The sequence below is a fragment of the Monopterus albus genome, unplaced genomic scaffold (genome assembly GCF_001952655.1).
Source record: "Monopterus albus unplaced genomic scaffold, M_albus_1.0 scaffold16.1, whole genome shotgun sequence".
Lineage (NCBI taxonomy): Eukaryota > Metazoa > Chordata > Actinopteri > Synbranchiformes > Synbranchidae > Monopterus > Monopterus albus.
In genome coordinates, this window is record NW_018127896.1 from 696,134 (window position 1) to 711,260 (window position 15,127).

The 15,127-nt window shown below is 39.1% G+C and overlaps 1 protein-coding gene and 1 long non-coding RNA gene across 2 annotated transcripts in view; both read right to left on the reverse strand.

Annotated features, from left to right (window-relative positions):
* LOC109955791 (kalirin-like) overlaps positions 1-15,127 on the reverse strand; it is a 49,681-nt gene that overhangs the window by 7,044 nt on the left and 27,510 nt on the right. Inside the window, 14 exon segments of the mRNA XM_020592271.1 lie at positions 4,104-4,275; positions 4,373-4,558; positions 4,832-4,909; positions 5,037-5,087; positions 5,528-5,620; positions 6,739-6,825; positions 7,509-7,578; positions 7,672-7,775; positions 9,099-9,165; positions 9,245-9,315; positions 9,688-9,801; positions 9,876-10,007; positions 10,380-10,483; positions 10,714-10,770. Of these exon segments, the coding sequence (XP_020447927.1) occupies positions 4,104-4,275; positions 4,373-4,558; positions 4,832-4,909; positions 5,037-5,087; positions 5,528-5,620; positions 6,739-6,825; positions 7,509-7,578; positions 7,672-7,775; positions 9,099-9,165; positions 9,245-9,315; positions 9,688-9,801; positions 9,876-10,007; positions 10,380-10,483; positions 10,714-10,770 (1,386 nt within the window).
* Positions 70-2,312, reverse strand: LOC109955792 (uncharacterized). Its single transcript, XR_002274334.1, has 2 exons — positions 2,177-2,312; positions 70-432 (listed from the first exon to the last, which is right to left on the reverse strand). It is a non-coding gene; the product is annotated as an uncharacterized LOC109955792 (long non-coding RNA).

Here is a 15,127-nt window from a genome sequence, read left to right on the forward strand (position 1 = left end):
ATATATATATTGCATTTGTTTGCATGTAAAAATATACTATAAAATGTAAAAAAGGTACACACTAATGGGTAAGCAATCAAGAAAACTTTATTGATACAAACCTATTTTCCATCTAAGTGACTAAAATACAGCACTTCAAAACCATCTTGTCAAACTAATGACTTATTTGGCCTTCAGCCACTCGTTCAACTACTGGACAGATTTAGAACTCTCTGTAAGTGAACTTTAAACAAGCTAATCACTCATTTAAACAGGATCCACAACAAGGGAAGAAAACATGATATAAAGGCTCCAAATATCCAGTCTATTATCTTATTTAACAGTCCATCTTGTTTTTTTGCTTTACTTGGTGCCTTGACTCACAGATTCTTGTTTTGATCGATTTTCTTAGAACTGATATCTTGGTCCCTACATGGTGGTTTACAACAGCATCTGTGGAACAGAACAATAACAAATAATTTGTAATAAGACATGAGGAATTAAAGCAATATCCATAATAACTACATTAAATCATGAGCTGGCTTAGTGAATAATAGGGAATTACAAATAGTGGAAGAACAGGGGCCTTAGGGTGTCCTCTACTAGGACAGGTCATAAGGTCAGCAAATTTGGCATGGTTCCTTCTTTGGGGAGCATGAATGCCAGTTATATTTCATGGCTATCTGCTCAACAGATTGTGAGGTATCAAATTTTATATTATGACCTCTGATAAATAAGTCATCAAAACCCTGATAAAACAGCTGATATACAGCTGTGTTTACAGCCCAGGATTCTGTTGATCCCATGTTCTTAAACAATTTCAAACCCTGGATATGATGGTCAGTGCCTCCTCTTGACCTCTACAGATAAATGTGTTGATGTGTAGTTATTTATATTTTGTATGGTAATTGAATATAGGCTTGTTACATGCTGCTGACTGATATAAAGCCTGTAGTCTTGCGAACTGTGGTTTCAGATTTGTTTGCCATTAGATTCATTTTCTGAGACTAAGTCAGTGTCAGACTCATTAGTGTGCAACTACTATATTTCACCGATTTAGTTTTGGGGTAAGTAGTCTGTGGTTATGTTATTTTCACAAAGAGGTTCTGCATTTAGCTGGAGGTTACACCAATGCAAATATATAGTATATGCTGCTGGCTATGGTAGTCAAAGATCCTAATGAGCTAGTATTTTATTTTAAGGTATTATAAATAAAATTAAAAATGTGCTACAAAATTATACTGGTGGCAAACATTATGGCCATATACCGAGTAAGAGGAAGATGTGCCTTAGCTTTGTGTATTGCATTATTTCTTAATCTCATAAACCAGATGAAATCTCACAGGTTTTCACATTGTAAGAGACAGTCCTCCACCATTCCCCATTCAAAATATTCTGAGACGGTAGACTTGCCACAAATTTTAACTACAAAAATAGCAGGATTTTCTCTTGGAAATCTTTGGTACCTGAGCATGCCACAGGCACTTTAAGGCAGTGTGTCAAAGTAATGATTGTTTTTTTTATGCAAGCCCACCTGTTTTCTAGTATCTGAATGGGAATCATCATCAGACTTTTGCAAAGTGAAATGAATAATTAACCACATTAAATCATTTCATCTGAAATGAAATACACATTTATGGATTTCATCTAAAATGAAGGGTAAAGACAATTACTTTTGATTATACATTAACCATTACACAGATATTCTAATTTGACACCTGTTCTAGTTTTGAGGTTATTTTCAAGTTACAATTGCTAATGTATTAAAAAGCCATCATGTTAGAAACTCTGACATACTATATATACACTATGATGTGGACTATAAGCAGAAATTCTATTTCTAAACAGTATTAAGTAATGCACAGTCATGCACTGTCTAAATGAGAGAATGTGTTGAAGGCTGTATAGATAGTAGTGTTGTCTTTGGTCACATCCAGCTGCAATTCCATTTCCCCACCTAGTGTAATGTACACCGGTCAGGCATAACATTATGACCACCTGTACACCACCACCTTTAACTATGACCTCAATAATGAACATATTATTGAATTCATACATTTATGACAATCTCACCAAAAACTGAAACATTTTGAGTTTTATAAACACACACGTTAAGGCAGAAATGTTGCATTGAAGTGAATACAGAAGTACAGATGTCACAATGTTCTGTCTGATCGGTGTATAGCTGTTCAATTACCATTCTTGGCATTTCCCAGTTTTTGTCTTCAGTGGGAGTTGAACTGTCATCTTGGGTTTTCTGGCTCTTTTGTGATCTTTGGGTGTGTCCACCTTTAAAAGTTCCCGCTCAGCAGATTTCAATGTAGACTCTTTTTCTACATTAATGTAGGAAGATAAGAGTTTTAATGCCAGCAATATGCCAAAAATCAACACCATGGGCTAACAGAACAATCTGGAAAATAACACTGAGTCCCAGTACTGATTTATTTTAAAAGAAATGTCAGCTCTGTAAATCCAGGTAATGTAACGTTACAACTTTTGATCATTATTGCAAAGTAACTTCATGAACCTTCCGGTCCCAGAGTGAGTTTAACAATTCAGGTAGCTTATTTGGCAAAAATGTATACCTGGCTATACACTGCTAATGTCACAGTAACACAAGTAATGTTACTTTATTAGCATGCTAAAAAGGTTAAGTTATGGTCATTACTTGCCTGCTAAGTGCAGCAACACTGCATGCTCAACTTGCCATCCCTTGGCAAGCTTCTTGGTGTTAGCCACACGACGTTCCACAAGATATGTCCTGGAAATATCTGTCGCATCAAAGTCTATTATCCAGGCTGTTGGTACAGCGCTAACCGCATCTTTATCTGGGCCCTGAATCCAAGACACCGGGGAATAACGATACTTCGTCATCCCGTCAAACTCGAAGCCTTTGTTACTTCTCCCTACAACGTTAGCAACCTTACTGTACTGTGATTGGCGATGACTACTATGCAGCCATTGGCTAGTAGTCATTGATTTAAATGTTTATGGTTTTGTGAACCAATCACAGCTCACTTATCCGCGATTCGCGCTCAGTAGCACGCGCATATCCACTATGGGAAAACTGGACCACATTGAAATGAATACATCAGTACAGGCATACAGTTTGAAAGTGAGCACTCAATCCATTAAGGTATAAATATAAAATATTTTCCTCCTATCATGCTGACAAAGTGACTTTAACAAGGCATCAGATTGTCCAACTTTTTCCCCTATGTAATATCATATACTGTATTTTCATTTATGAGATGTGTAACTATATAAATAATATAGTGAGATGACTGCTCATGTTAACTGATGAAAGAGAAATGAATGAATGAATTTGTTTCAATAAAACTATTATATGTAAAAATTTAGTGCAGATTTTGTCCCCATTGCAATATTATTTTTTATTTTATCAATATATAACCATACATGTTCCATACACATATTACAGTATACTGAAAAATATAAGCACTAGTTTTCCATATATGAAAATCTATTATGCATTATATTGCAATATATTCTTGTTTTGTAAGGGGAGTCTGCATCTTCTCCCTGTGCTTGCGTGGGTTCTCTCTGGACGCTCTGGCTTCTTCCCACACATAAGGTATGAGGTACACATAAGGATTGACACAAATGAATGTAATTTGAGGTGAACATTACTAATGTCCATTTTAAAACAACTGTTTGACATTTTGGGGAAAAAACTCTTGCTGGCTTTTTGGCCACAGGTTAGATGAGAAGCTTGATAAAACACTCTCACCCTGTCTCTTAAACATGAAGCTGTACCTAGATCATGTTTTGATGGTGATTTGATGATGGCTCACAGAGAGGATGTTTCAGGATTATTCAAGGATGTTTTTGAAAGATGTTTGGGGAGTTTGAGCTTTGATTAAAGGATATTTTGCCCAAGATTTTTTGATAATTCAGATCCAAGGATGTTTCAGGAACAAATTAAGGTATTTAAGATGATTCAAGGCTGATTTTGAAAGATTCAGGGTAGTTTCGAAGATAATTTGGTGATGATTCAGTATCTGTGATGAGATGCAATGAAGTTTTGGGAGATCTAAGGAAAATTTACCAGTGAACAAAGATGTTTTAAAGGGTGTTTCATGGACTGAAGGATGTTTTATACTCACCGGACAGGAAGTTGTTCTGGGCGTCCAGCAGGGTGGCGATCGTCTCCACCCAGGTCATCTTGATACTGGCAGAGGACGCCTGCAGTGTGAAGCGCTCTGCCGAGCCGCGAGACCACAACACGAACTTGCAAGGATCCCCGTCCACACTGTCCTGCATCGCCAGGTAACTCACCTGATCACACACAACAAGAAGACCATCCTCACCAGTATAAACCAGTTGAAATCAGCCTAAACAGGTATCTGGTCTAACCAGTATAAACCAGTCTAACCTTAATGCTGTTCTTGAACTGGTACCCTGGGTTGTTGGAGCCTTTGCGCAGTAGTTCGCTGAAGATGATGATCTGCTCGAACAGGAAAACTCTGCGCTCTTTGCTGCGAGACAACACTCCTCCATCCTGCTCCAAGACAAAGAAGGTCTCCTGCTGCAGCAGCTTCCCCTGAGACGTCAACTTCCCCTGGACGACAGGCAGACAGGTGAGGACATTTATCAATTTTATGGCCACTCGATCAATCAACTAATAGTTTTGGCTCTACTTGTGCAGCATATACTGTTGGGTAGCTATATTCATTCATGTTTATCTTTTGTAGAGTGTCTAGCTATCAGATGGGCCTCCATTTCTTTCTGAAATGTACAGGTTTAGAAGAAAACAATGTAAAAGTGCCTCTAATCAAGTACAGTATTTGAGTTCATGTATGCGGAGCACAGACAGGTAGACAGACAGTTGTACCTCGTATCCCTGTAGGCGTCCCAGGTTCACCATGTCATTGCAGCGCTTTGGAACCAGCGACATCAACTCCACCGCTTTCTGTACAAACACACACACACACACACACACAGGAATTTTGTGTGTGTTTGCGATGGTCTACTGGTGATGATTCAATGATGTAAATCATTGAACAGCATCAACAGCGCCACCAGTATCTGGGACTCACCTCGATCTCTTCACAGTCCAGTCCTGCTTTGGACGTATACTTGAGAAAATCCTGTGGGACAGGTAGACAGATGGATGTTAACTTTATCAGAACCTAAGAAAAAAGGCTACAGATGATTCAGCTGCTTTAATATTATGGAAATGTTAGAAATATTTGTATTTGGGAAATATTTACAAATACTTGGGCACGAGGTCCCTATGAGTTGTACTCTATGTCTAGAAAACAATAAGTCTTTAATACTAATGAAAGTAACCCAGAGCTTTTCTCAGGAGCCTGCAATAACTGTGGATCAGTGTATAGTAAGTGTGGAAGAAAAGATTGCAAATACAGTAGAAGCACAACTCAATGTTTGAAATTTCCCAAATGAGTGTTTTTGCTGCTGTTTAATGTTGCAGATCTTATCTTATTTCAGTGCAGTGAGTGTATGTCACTGTATCGGTCACCGGTCACTTGTGTTGATGCAGCTCTAACAGTGACTGCACCACACAGACCTTTAGCAGCAGCTGGTACTTGGTGATTCTCTGGATGGGCTTGATCAGATAATCACTGATGGACATCCTGCAGCTGATCTCATGCTGGATCTCCTGTGGACAGACAATTTGAGATTCTGACATGAAGGCCACTGTTGTTTCTTCTTGCAGATCAATGATTTTATCGATGGTTCTCCTGTGTTTTGCTGCTGATCTGTGAAAAGTCCCTTCCATGCCAAAATCCATTCAAAAAGCAGCCTATTCAGTGAAGTCTGCAGGTACGTATGTCTTTTTTTTTTTAGATGGAAATCAGTTTTTGGACAGTTCTGGCTCAAACGGCAGCACATGACTAGAGGTGAAATGATTAGTCGACAGCTTGATTAGTTGGCAGATAATTCATCTACAACTATTGTAATAGTCAGTTGATGGATTTCAGTCTTTTTTTGAGTAAAAACACTAAATATTCTCTGGTTCAACCTTCTCAAATGTAAGAATTTCCTGCTTCTCTCCTTTTTATGACATTGTAAACTGATCGGTTTTGGTCACTGGGCTGTTGCTCAGATAAAAAAAAGGTGAAGACTTTATCTTGGACTCTGGAAAATAATTATTGATCAATTTAACTATTCTCTGACATTTTACAGAAAATACATATATATAAGTTAAGATTAATTGGCAGATTGATCAATAATGAGAATTAGTTGCAGCCATATTTCCCACAGGCTAACGTTAAAGGCATCAAATACGAATGAAAGATGAGAAATAGTAGAGAAAAAAAGAATAAAACACAAAATGTACATTCTATATAAACATCTACACTCGTCCTCTACAGTGCTTAAAGTCTCTGACACTTAAAGGATCAAGCTGATATTATTTTATATTTTTGTTACTGCCACCAAATCCTGTGTACTGACCCAATTGTCTCTCAACACTTTCTGACTCCCTTACTCTTTAAAAAAGGCTCCGGATTTTTACAAAAGAAGCTGCTAATGGTAGTGTTTCTCAAAAAGAAGGAGGAAGTAGTGGAGTTGCTGGGGACTATTTTCAGCAGTGGATGAATCCACATTTTCTAGTGAGTATTTGTGGCAGCAGGACGGTGTGTGTGTGTCTGTGTGTGTGACTGAGTCAGAATTCATTCATTGTTGGTTTGAGACTGTACAGTGTAGAACACCACCAGATTTATACACGGAAGCACAAAACTAATTCAGAGACACAAAGAAAAGGTGAGATTTTACCTCAAAGAAGGTCTCGTACTCGATGACAATGAACTCTGACCTTGGCTTGTTCTGACAGTAAACCACATACATGTGCAAACGGCGCTCCTGCAACAATATTGACAATCAGTCAACAGATTGGTAACATTCAGGTGAACCTTCTGTAGGAGCAGTGTGATAAATGATTGGCAGCTCCTGGTCCTAAAGTTGTTACCATGGTGACAAGAAGTCAGGGAAGTCAGTGGTGCTGTTCTGTGTTTCTCTCCCCTGTGTGTTGCTGTAGCAGTGTACTACCTTGTTACTGCGATGATGCAGCGGTTTATGGTGCTTTGTCCCTGCATTTATCACCCAGCTGTACAAATCTGTCACTAGTTGTCATGAGGAGGTGAGAGGGAGCTAGTTCTCCTCTGACATGGAGAGGCCAAAAGACAAAAGGCTAAATTACACTAATTCAAGCCTGTTTTGTAAATTTAATTCAGTTGCTCTAAATTCATGCATGTAAAGGTAATATATACAGTATATCACTGTGCATAGCATTCCCCTTTATTGCTTTGCTTGGTTTATTTTTATTTTGGCACATGTTCTTGCCAGTGTAATTTCTGTGTCTGCTTTAACCTAAAAGACAGCATGGCTTCAGCTGTTCTTCTACTGTGCTGCTGTATAAAATTGGTCTAAGATAAATTATAGATAAATCTAACAATCCAAACTGATGCAGAAAACAGGTGTAAATGTTATGCAGTGTTTACCCCAGAACCCGATTGGCCTCCAGTGCGAGTTTGTGTAAAACTCACATGTCTGATGAAGAGGTCGGCCAGCAGGTCGTGATTCTGAACACAGCGCTCCAGCTCCACCAGGAAGAAACTGAAAGAAGAAAACACACAGGGGCTCACACAGTGAGGGAAGCAGGGAAACGCACAAGTGTCTGTGTGTGTGTGTTAATGTTTGTGCACGGACTCGCGATGCCAGTCGTAGATCTGCTGGATGTTGCCAAAGACGATTTTGTCTTTTCCTGTCATGTCCTCTGGGATCCCTCTGACCTCCAACCGGGACATGAAGCCCTGGTGGACAGAGACACTTCATGCATCACAGATTTTATTCTACAGTAGTTTAATCTCAACGGCCGGGCCAGTTTGAGACAGACGCAGAGGAGCAGTTACACATTTCTGTTGCCTTCAAAAATGCCTCAAGCAAACGGAAAGTGGCCAACTTATAAAACAATAAAAAGTCCCTATAGCCTGCAGTTACCACTACTGTATGATGCCGGTACTAACACAATACTTTGTTCCTACTGGTACTTACAAGTTAATACATTGGAGGTAAACAGGACTATGGGGAACAAGACACTAATATCTGGGCATTTTTTATACCTCTGGGAAACAGTGCTTATAAACAAAAGTGAAGTTAATAATATGTTCTGCTAATTTAACTTGTTTTTTTATAGTTACATTATGCTGCCACAACTGTGGGGGGAACAGTGAGATAGTGAAAACAGCTTTAAACTCAGATGGACATGACAAATATCTGGGTTATGTTCCTGAAATGACTAAAGAGAGTTACTTGAGTATTTGTGTTTTTATGGAGATGTAGTTGTTAGGTTGGTGGCTCAAACATATGTGGCTAAACTTCAACTTTTTAAAAGTAACGTTGTTTTAATTATGTTAAAGATATGCAGACTAATCTCCTTTTTTATTTTTAACTACACACTATAACAACAAACTGTGTTGACTGCGCTTTTCTTTGCCAAACTTCAGCTTTGTTTGTCAGTACTATACCTTGTAGACATGGACGGAATATGAGACAGTGAGGCCCCTGGGCACAGACATGTAAAAGGCCCCAACCTCCCCTACAACTATAGTCCCTCCATGTTTGTCTTGTCTAGGGGCCCCATGACTCCTTGGGCCCCTGGGCCTGTCAGTAGGCCCATTCATTAATCATCCATGCTTGTAGGTACACAGTACTCAGGAGTATTTTTTGTCCTTTCATCTAAAACAGCCAGTTATTAATATTTTTGTTTTCCTTCACTACTCCTACAGTAGGAATAGGTCAGTGTTTTATTTGTGCCTACTTTATACAGTGAAGTTACATTTAAATTGTGGGCTGTATTATAAAGTGTAGCCTTGTCTAAAGTCCTCCAGCGTCCCCTAAAGGCTGCTGTCTTCATTACAACAGCAAAATCCTAATGATTTTTGTTTTACTAGAGTCTAACAGTAGTGGAACAAAAATATAAAGGAATGTGATAAGGAAACATATTCCACAAAAATGAGCAAAAAAAGCGAACGTCTAGTGGATGGGTCTTTCTTTCTGAACATTTTCACATCATTGTGATAATTGTCTTTTGTGTATTTAGTATGAAAAGTGCCTGAAGACATTTCATGTCTCACCTCTACGATCACACCCAGGTCCTTCACATAGTCCTTTTCTGACTGGACCATCTCATTAACCACAAACCTGCACAGACACATAGAGATAAGGTTTACCTCTTTAAAATGTACTTGCATTTTAAAAGTTGTGTCTGTGCATGTCTTACATGCGTCCTCTCAGAGCCTTGTTTCTCTGTTCGGTATCAGACTCATTGGAGCCCTGGTCTGAATCCAGAGCCTGAAGAGAGAGGCAGAGGAAGTGGTTACGCTGGTTTAGTCAACAAAAGAAAGAAAACAAAACCAGTCCAGTGGCACTTCAGGTCACAGACACATGACATGTACATACATTTGTTAAAGCAAATTACAACAATTTCAATAGCAGTTAACCATAACCCAGCTTATTTTAAATTTATATGAAATGAAATAATACAGCAAAACTATACACACTCAGTGATACTCTCTCTAGCCTGTTTTGAAGTTTGTTGCTAGTGGCTTTTCGTTTTGGCACAAAAGTTGCTAAAGGGACCTGAAAAGTCACCACATTTAGCCAGAAGCTACGATGGCACCACTGGTAGTACTGTATTATTGTGTCATTATGACATTCTGTCACCTCAGGGTTGTTGGGGTCTTTGATGATCTGCATGGGCGGTGGTAGAGGGGTGTGGCTCTCTTCCTCCGGCTCCTCCTCTCCTCCGCTCTGCCCCGCCTCCTCTTTTCTCGCTTTCTGCAGAAAAAAAAATAGTGTTACGTTGCTCTGCTCTTGCTTTCCTTAACCTTGGTGTCTTTGTGTATACCTACAGTCTGAGCGTTGTTGGTGAGGGGTGTGTTCATCTCCAGCCTGTTGTCCCGCCTCCTGGTTCTCATTGGTGGTTTCTTCTGTCCGTCAGCTTTACCTTGGCTCAGTCTCCTTACTGGACTCGTCAACCAGCGCTACAAAAACACACAATTTTAATACCACCACTGATACTACTGAGGCTTGTACTCCTACTAGTTTGGCACATACTGATACTAATGATAGTAGTACTATGAGTTACGAGTAATAGGCTTTAATACTACAACGTAGAAACACAGGGGTCTCTTCGAAACTTGAACCAGAGCAGATGCATTCTGGATATTGAGAAATGAGTGATTTATGTCTGCTGATGACGACCACATGATGTTTGAAAGCTCTAGAAGAGCTAATAAAGTGTTTGTTAAAGATTAAGTCTTCTCTGAAGAGTACCCATGAGCCATTGGCTGCTGTTGCTGTAGCTGATATTACCTCTGCTTGTGTTCACAGATTCAAGACAATCAGCTATTAACCTTCAGGGTATTCCCAGTTCCAGAGCCGCTGCGTTTTGGCCCCGGAGAGCCGGCAGCACCACCTGGAGTCCCACCTGCTCCATACACTGTAGGGGAGGTGGCACCTGAACAACAAAAACGAGGAGGTGCATGAGAGGTGCTGAGGAGTACGTCAGCATGGTGAGTAAATTCAGTGATCAACTGATCATCAACCGATGAAGCCTCTTGGATGAGAGGTGAAACGTCTTCGACCTAGAAATCTAAGTCCAGTTGATTTTTTCTACGTTTTTCAGTTTACTATGACCTGGATGACTGAGGATCTGCACAGATAAATTCAGTGATGATCATGTCTCACCTTGACTGGTGGCCTGAGTCTGGAGTCCTGAAGCTTCAGAGCTGCACAGGCTAGAGTCTGCAGAGGCACAAACAAAAGGGTTAAATATGAACCTAAAGCCATAATGCTTTACATCCAGCTGTTTTTAATGTGTATTTTCATTTTAAGCATAAAAAACATGGCCAAATTATTAAAACAGTTTACATGTTCCTGTGGTGGACAAGTTTTCATATCAGAAAACAGGAGGCATAATGAAGGCCAACAAAAACCGATTTCACTGAACTGAGGATTAAAGGTAATGTAGCATTAAACTCTGTTACTGGAGTGCATGTGAACTATTAGAGAGTGAGACACAGCAGAGACTGTTCTTCCTGTCGTCACCTTCCAGCTCAGCAGCGACCTCCTGCAGACCGAACATAACACTGTGACACAGCGGGTGTGGTATGGAGTGAACATACGTGTCTGCGTGTCCTGTTCAACCCTCACATGTGTTCACACAGTAACATGTTAATATTTCTACCACATGTTATTTAAATAACTGTGTTTGCTTTAATGGTAGAGCGACAATAAAACAGACAAAGTGAGAGAGAGGCGGGTCAACAGTGTCACCTTGTTCTGTCACTTATTAACTAACATATTTCCTCTCCAACGCTCTCTTTAATATTAAAAACCCACCTTGCTCGTGCTCTCCCTCTCCCACAATCCATCCCCATATAGGAAAACAATCCCAGCATACACCTCTGCCCCTCCGCATATTTTAATATCAGTCCATTCAGAAAAAATAAAGATGAGAAGTGACAAAGATGGAGAAAGACAGAGGTGTTTCTCTCCACAGAGCTGAATGAAACTACAGAGGAGTGAGAGGTTTGCTGATGGACGGGCTGAACAACAAGGGGTGGGGGCAGAGGAGGAGTGGGCGGGGCTAACAGAATCATAAAATTTATTTTGTTCATAAAACCCAGCTTAAAACTTGTCACTGCTGGGAAAAATGTTAAATCACAGTAAAAATAACAGTAATTGAAACAAAGGAAAGAAAATATGAAAATGAATTGAGAATTAAATTATAAAATATTTAAAAATTAAAAGTAAAAAGACAAAACATTAAGTGTAAATAAAATATATAAAAGGAACAAAGTAATGAACCTTAACAGTAAAATAAAGTAACATTTAATAAAAGAAAATAAATCTGAATAAAATAAAATATGCTAAATTTAAATAAACATGGCAAAACTGAAAAACAAAAATCTATTTTTGGTTAAAATAAAATAAATGAAAATACATAAAATAGACAGCATCATCAACATCAGCACCTTTTTTTATTCAGGGGAAGACCAGTTGAGAGCAAGCTCTCATTCTCAGTGGTGAATCAAATCAAACCAGTATTAAAATCTAAAATCACATTAAAACAATAAAATATACACCTAAATCAAATTAAACACACAGTGTCCAGATCATCTGTTAAATTCACATTTAAACTGTGAAATACTGTGTAAAAGCAGTTTAAATTGAGATAAAGGAACGAGCACAGCCAGGTTAGTTTTTTCTGCAAACTGTTCCATCTCTGCAGCAGCACAGTAACAGAAGGACATCTGTGTGTTGGCAAACAAGGGCTGCAGAACAAGATGATCTTGTGGACGGGTCAGCTACATTGACCTGACTTACAACTCAGGAGGCCTGTAATATAAGCAGCCTATTAAGTAGTGGGGCTTTATAGATAGATAACATACAGCGATGCTCCCTTCTCAGTGTCAGAGATGGCCAGCCCAGTCTCTGGTATAGTTCACAGTGGTGAGTCCTGAAGGGACCTCCAGTAACAAGTCCAACAGCAGCATGATGCACTGAGCCAAGTGGTTTCAGGGTTTCAGCAGAGACAGGCATGTCAATTATATCACTGTAGTCTGTTACAGATAAAACTGTTGCTTGTTCCAGCTGCCTCCTGTGATGCTCATTAAAACTAAATCTGTTTCTATACAGGAATGAAAGTCTGGGCTTATGTGAAGCAGTTAATTTCTCAATATGCAATTTAAAACTCATCTGTCTAAGCAAAAGCCAGAGACTGTGTCAATGACAGCACTGTTCAGTGCAGCTATGTCTAGATTTAAATGATGTTTTCTAGTAAAAATCATATACTTAGTTTTTCAGGCATTTAATGTTTAAGATCAAGAAGATGACGTTGAACAATGTTAAAATCAGACTGAAAACGCTGAAAAGTCTGATCAATAGATAGGCCCACTGTATAAATGGCCAAGTCATTTGCAAATAAATCCATAGTAGTGCTAGTTACTTTGGATCCTATGTTATTAATGTAAGTAATGAATAAAATGCGGCCCAAAATGGATCCTTGCAGGACTCCTCTAAGAATACCCATAAAATTTGACATAAAACAATCCACTACAACAGCGTGTGATCATTCAGACAAATATTTACTAAAGCAATTAAATGGCTTCTCATCAAATCCACTAAATACATGAATCAAACTTTAAGAACAGAAATATATTTTTATTATTATTAATAATGATAATCATAAATCATAAATTAAGATAGAATCATATCCATCTATTATCTACACCACTTATTCCTGGTAAAAATATATAATGTGAAAATAAACAAAAAGGAGAGAATGAGAAACAATGTTCCTTATTTAGTAAAATAAAACAATAAACCACTGAACTGACCTGAACAACAAGTACTTGATTGTGAAACTAAAGGAGCTACACATGCACGCTGTAATACACACACAGACAGTGACAGGATGTTAAACTACAGATTCCTGTTGAGTCTGAAACTCCTTCAGGTCAATGTTTAACCCTGAAACGGTCCCACCTCTGTACTCTGTGTGTGTGTGGGGAGGGTGGGGGGTGGTGGAGTGAGACAGAGAGAGAGAGAGAGACCTCTTGCCAAACCAGTCACAGACTGTGACAAATCTTCCTTATCTCACCAAGGCCACCCCCACTTTCATGCGGCTAAATTTGAGCTCTGCTTTCATGCAGTTAGTTTCCAGTCAACACTGACAGAAAATCTACACCAACTCTGTTGTCTTTTAATTTAATGACAGCAACGTTGCTTTCATGCTACTATCTGATGCTGAATGTAGCTGGATGTCTTTAAGTAATTAGGCAATTGTGAAACAAAATGCTGAAATGAAGGAACACCTTAAAAGATTAAACAAACAGGTGGAATGAAAAATAGATGTAATAACTACAGATGAGTGAGCATGACTTTGTTAACTGTGGGGACTTTAGCTTAATAAATTTGTCAGCATGTATCCAAATTTATTACTTGTGAGGACATTTATTGTTACATTTATTACTAATTTAAGTGTCTCACTGACTCGAGCTGTGTGCTGTGAAAAGCGTTGACTATGGGACTGCACCATTCTGAGGCTTTTATCAGTCAGTGTGGATGGAAGCTCAAAACATACAGAAAACTGCCTCTTCCTCCGTATGAGTGCTGGCGCTTTCTCTAAACACTCACAAAGCTACAGGTTAATGTGAAGCTGCAGATCCTAACAATGTTTTTAATTTTTTATGCTCAGCTCCAGAACAAGCACACAGACTTGTTTACACTGTTACAAATATGGATTTAAATATTTTTGGGGATGTGGGACGTCACAGCAGTTCAACACATCACATTGTGGGCTGAGGATGCTTCAAATTCCCTCTGTTTAAAAAAGAAGTGACAGCAGCAGAGAACAAAACATGAATTCAGATCTTTTAATACTTTTCTGGGAGACATTTACTCCTCTCCATTGGTATGGTGGCATCTCAACATGTCAGCTTCATATCTGAATGAGCAGTCTGGTCACTTCTCTGTAAAAGTTGTGACAGAAGTCATACTAGGTTGGACCTATTTACGTAGCGCTGTGTACACACACAGTAAGACTAGCTATTATTACACATTTTTACAAGGAATTTTTTTTTTAGAAATTTTTACAACAGCCTATTTAATTCAACAGAAGCCAAACGAGGCCTGTAACACACCAAGCCAATGGTCAGCTGTCAGTGAGCGTCTGCCACCGTCGTGACTGCAGTGCGTCTCACCCTGCTGACACTAGTCTGACCCTGTTGGCAGCTTTTCAGACAATCCAGCATGTTGAATGGGCATGGACCCCATCAGTGAAAGAGACCGCTCTAATTGGCTGTTCAGCTTAGCAAATCAGTGCACAAGAAGAGGATAGGTCAGGAAAGCCCTTTAGTCCTATTGCTGTAGTATCCATGATTTCTTCCCTTTAGTGTGGTTTCTCCTTATTTTTAAGCTCCCTGACGTCCTTTTTTTTTTCTCCCACTAACAAAAGACCAAAGTCAGACAACACCGGTGCCAGTGCCACTTTTTTATCAGACATATTCTTAATTAGGAGCTATAAACAATCTGTGGTCAAAGACACCTGCTTTGTTTACAATATGTACTGTATATCCACAGTACTAGGTCTTTCTCT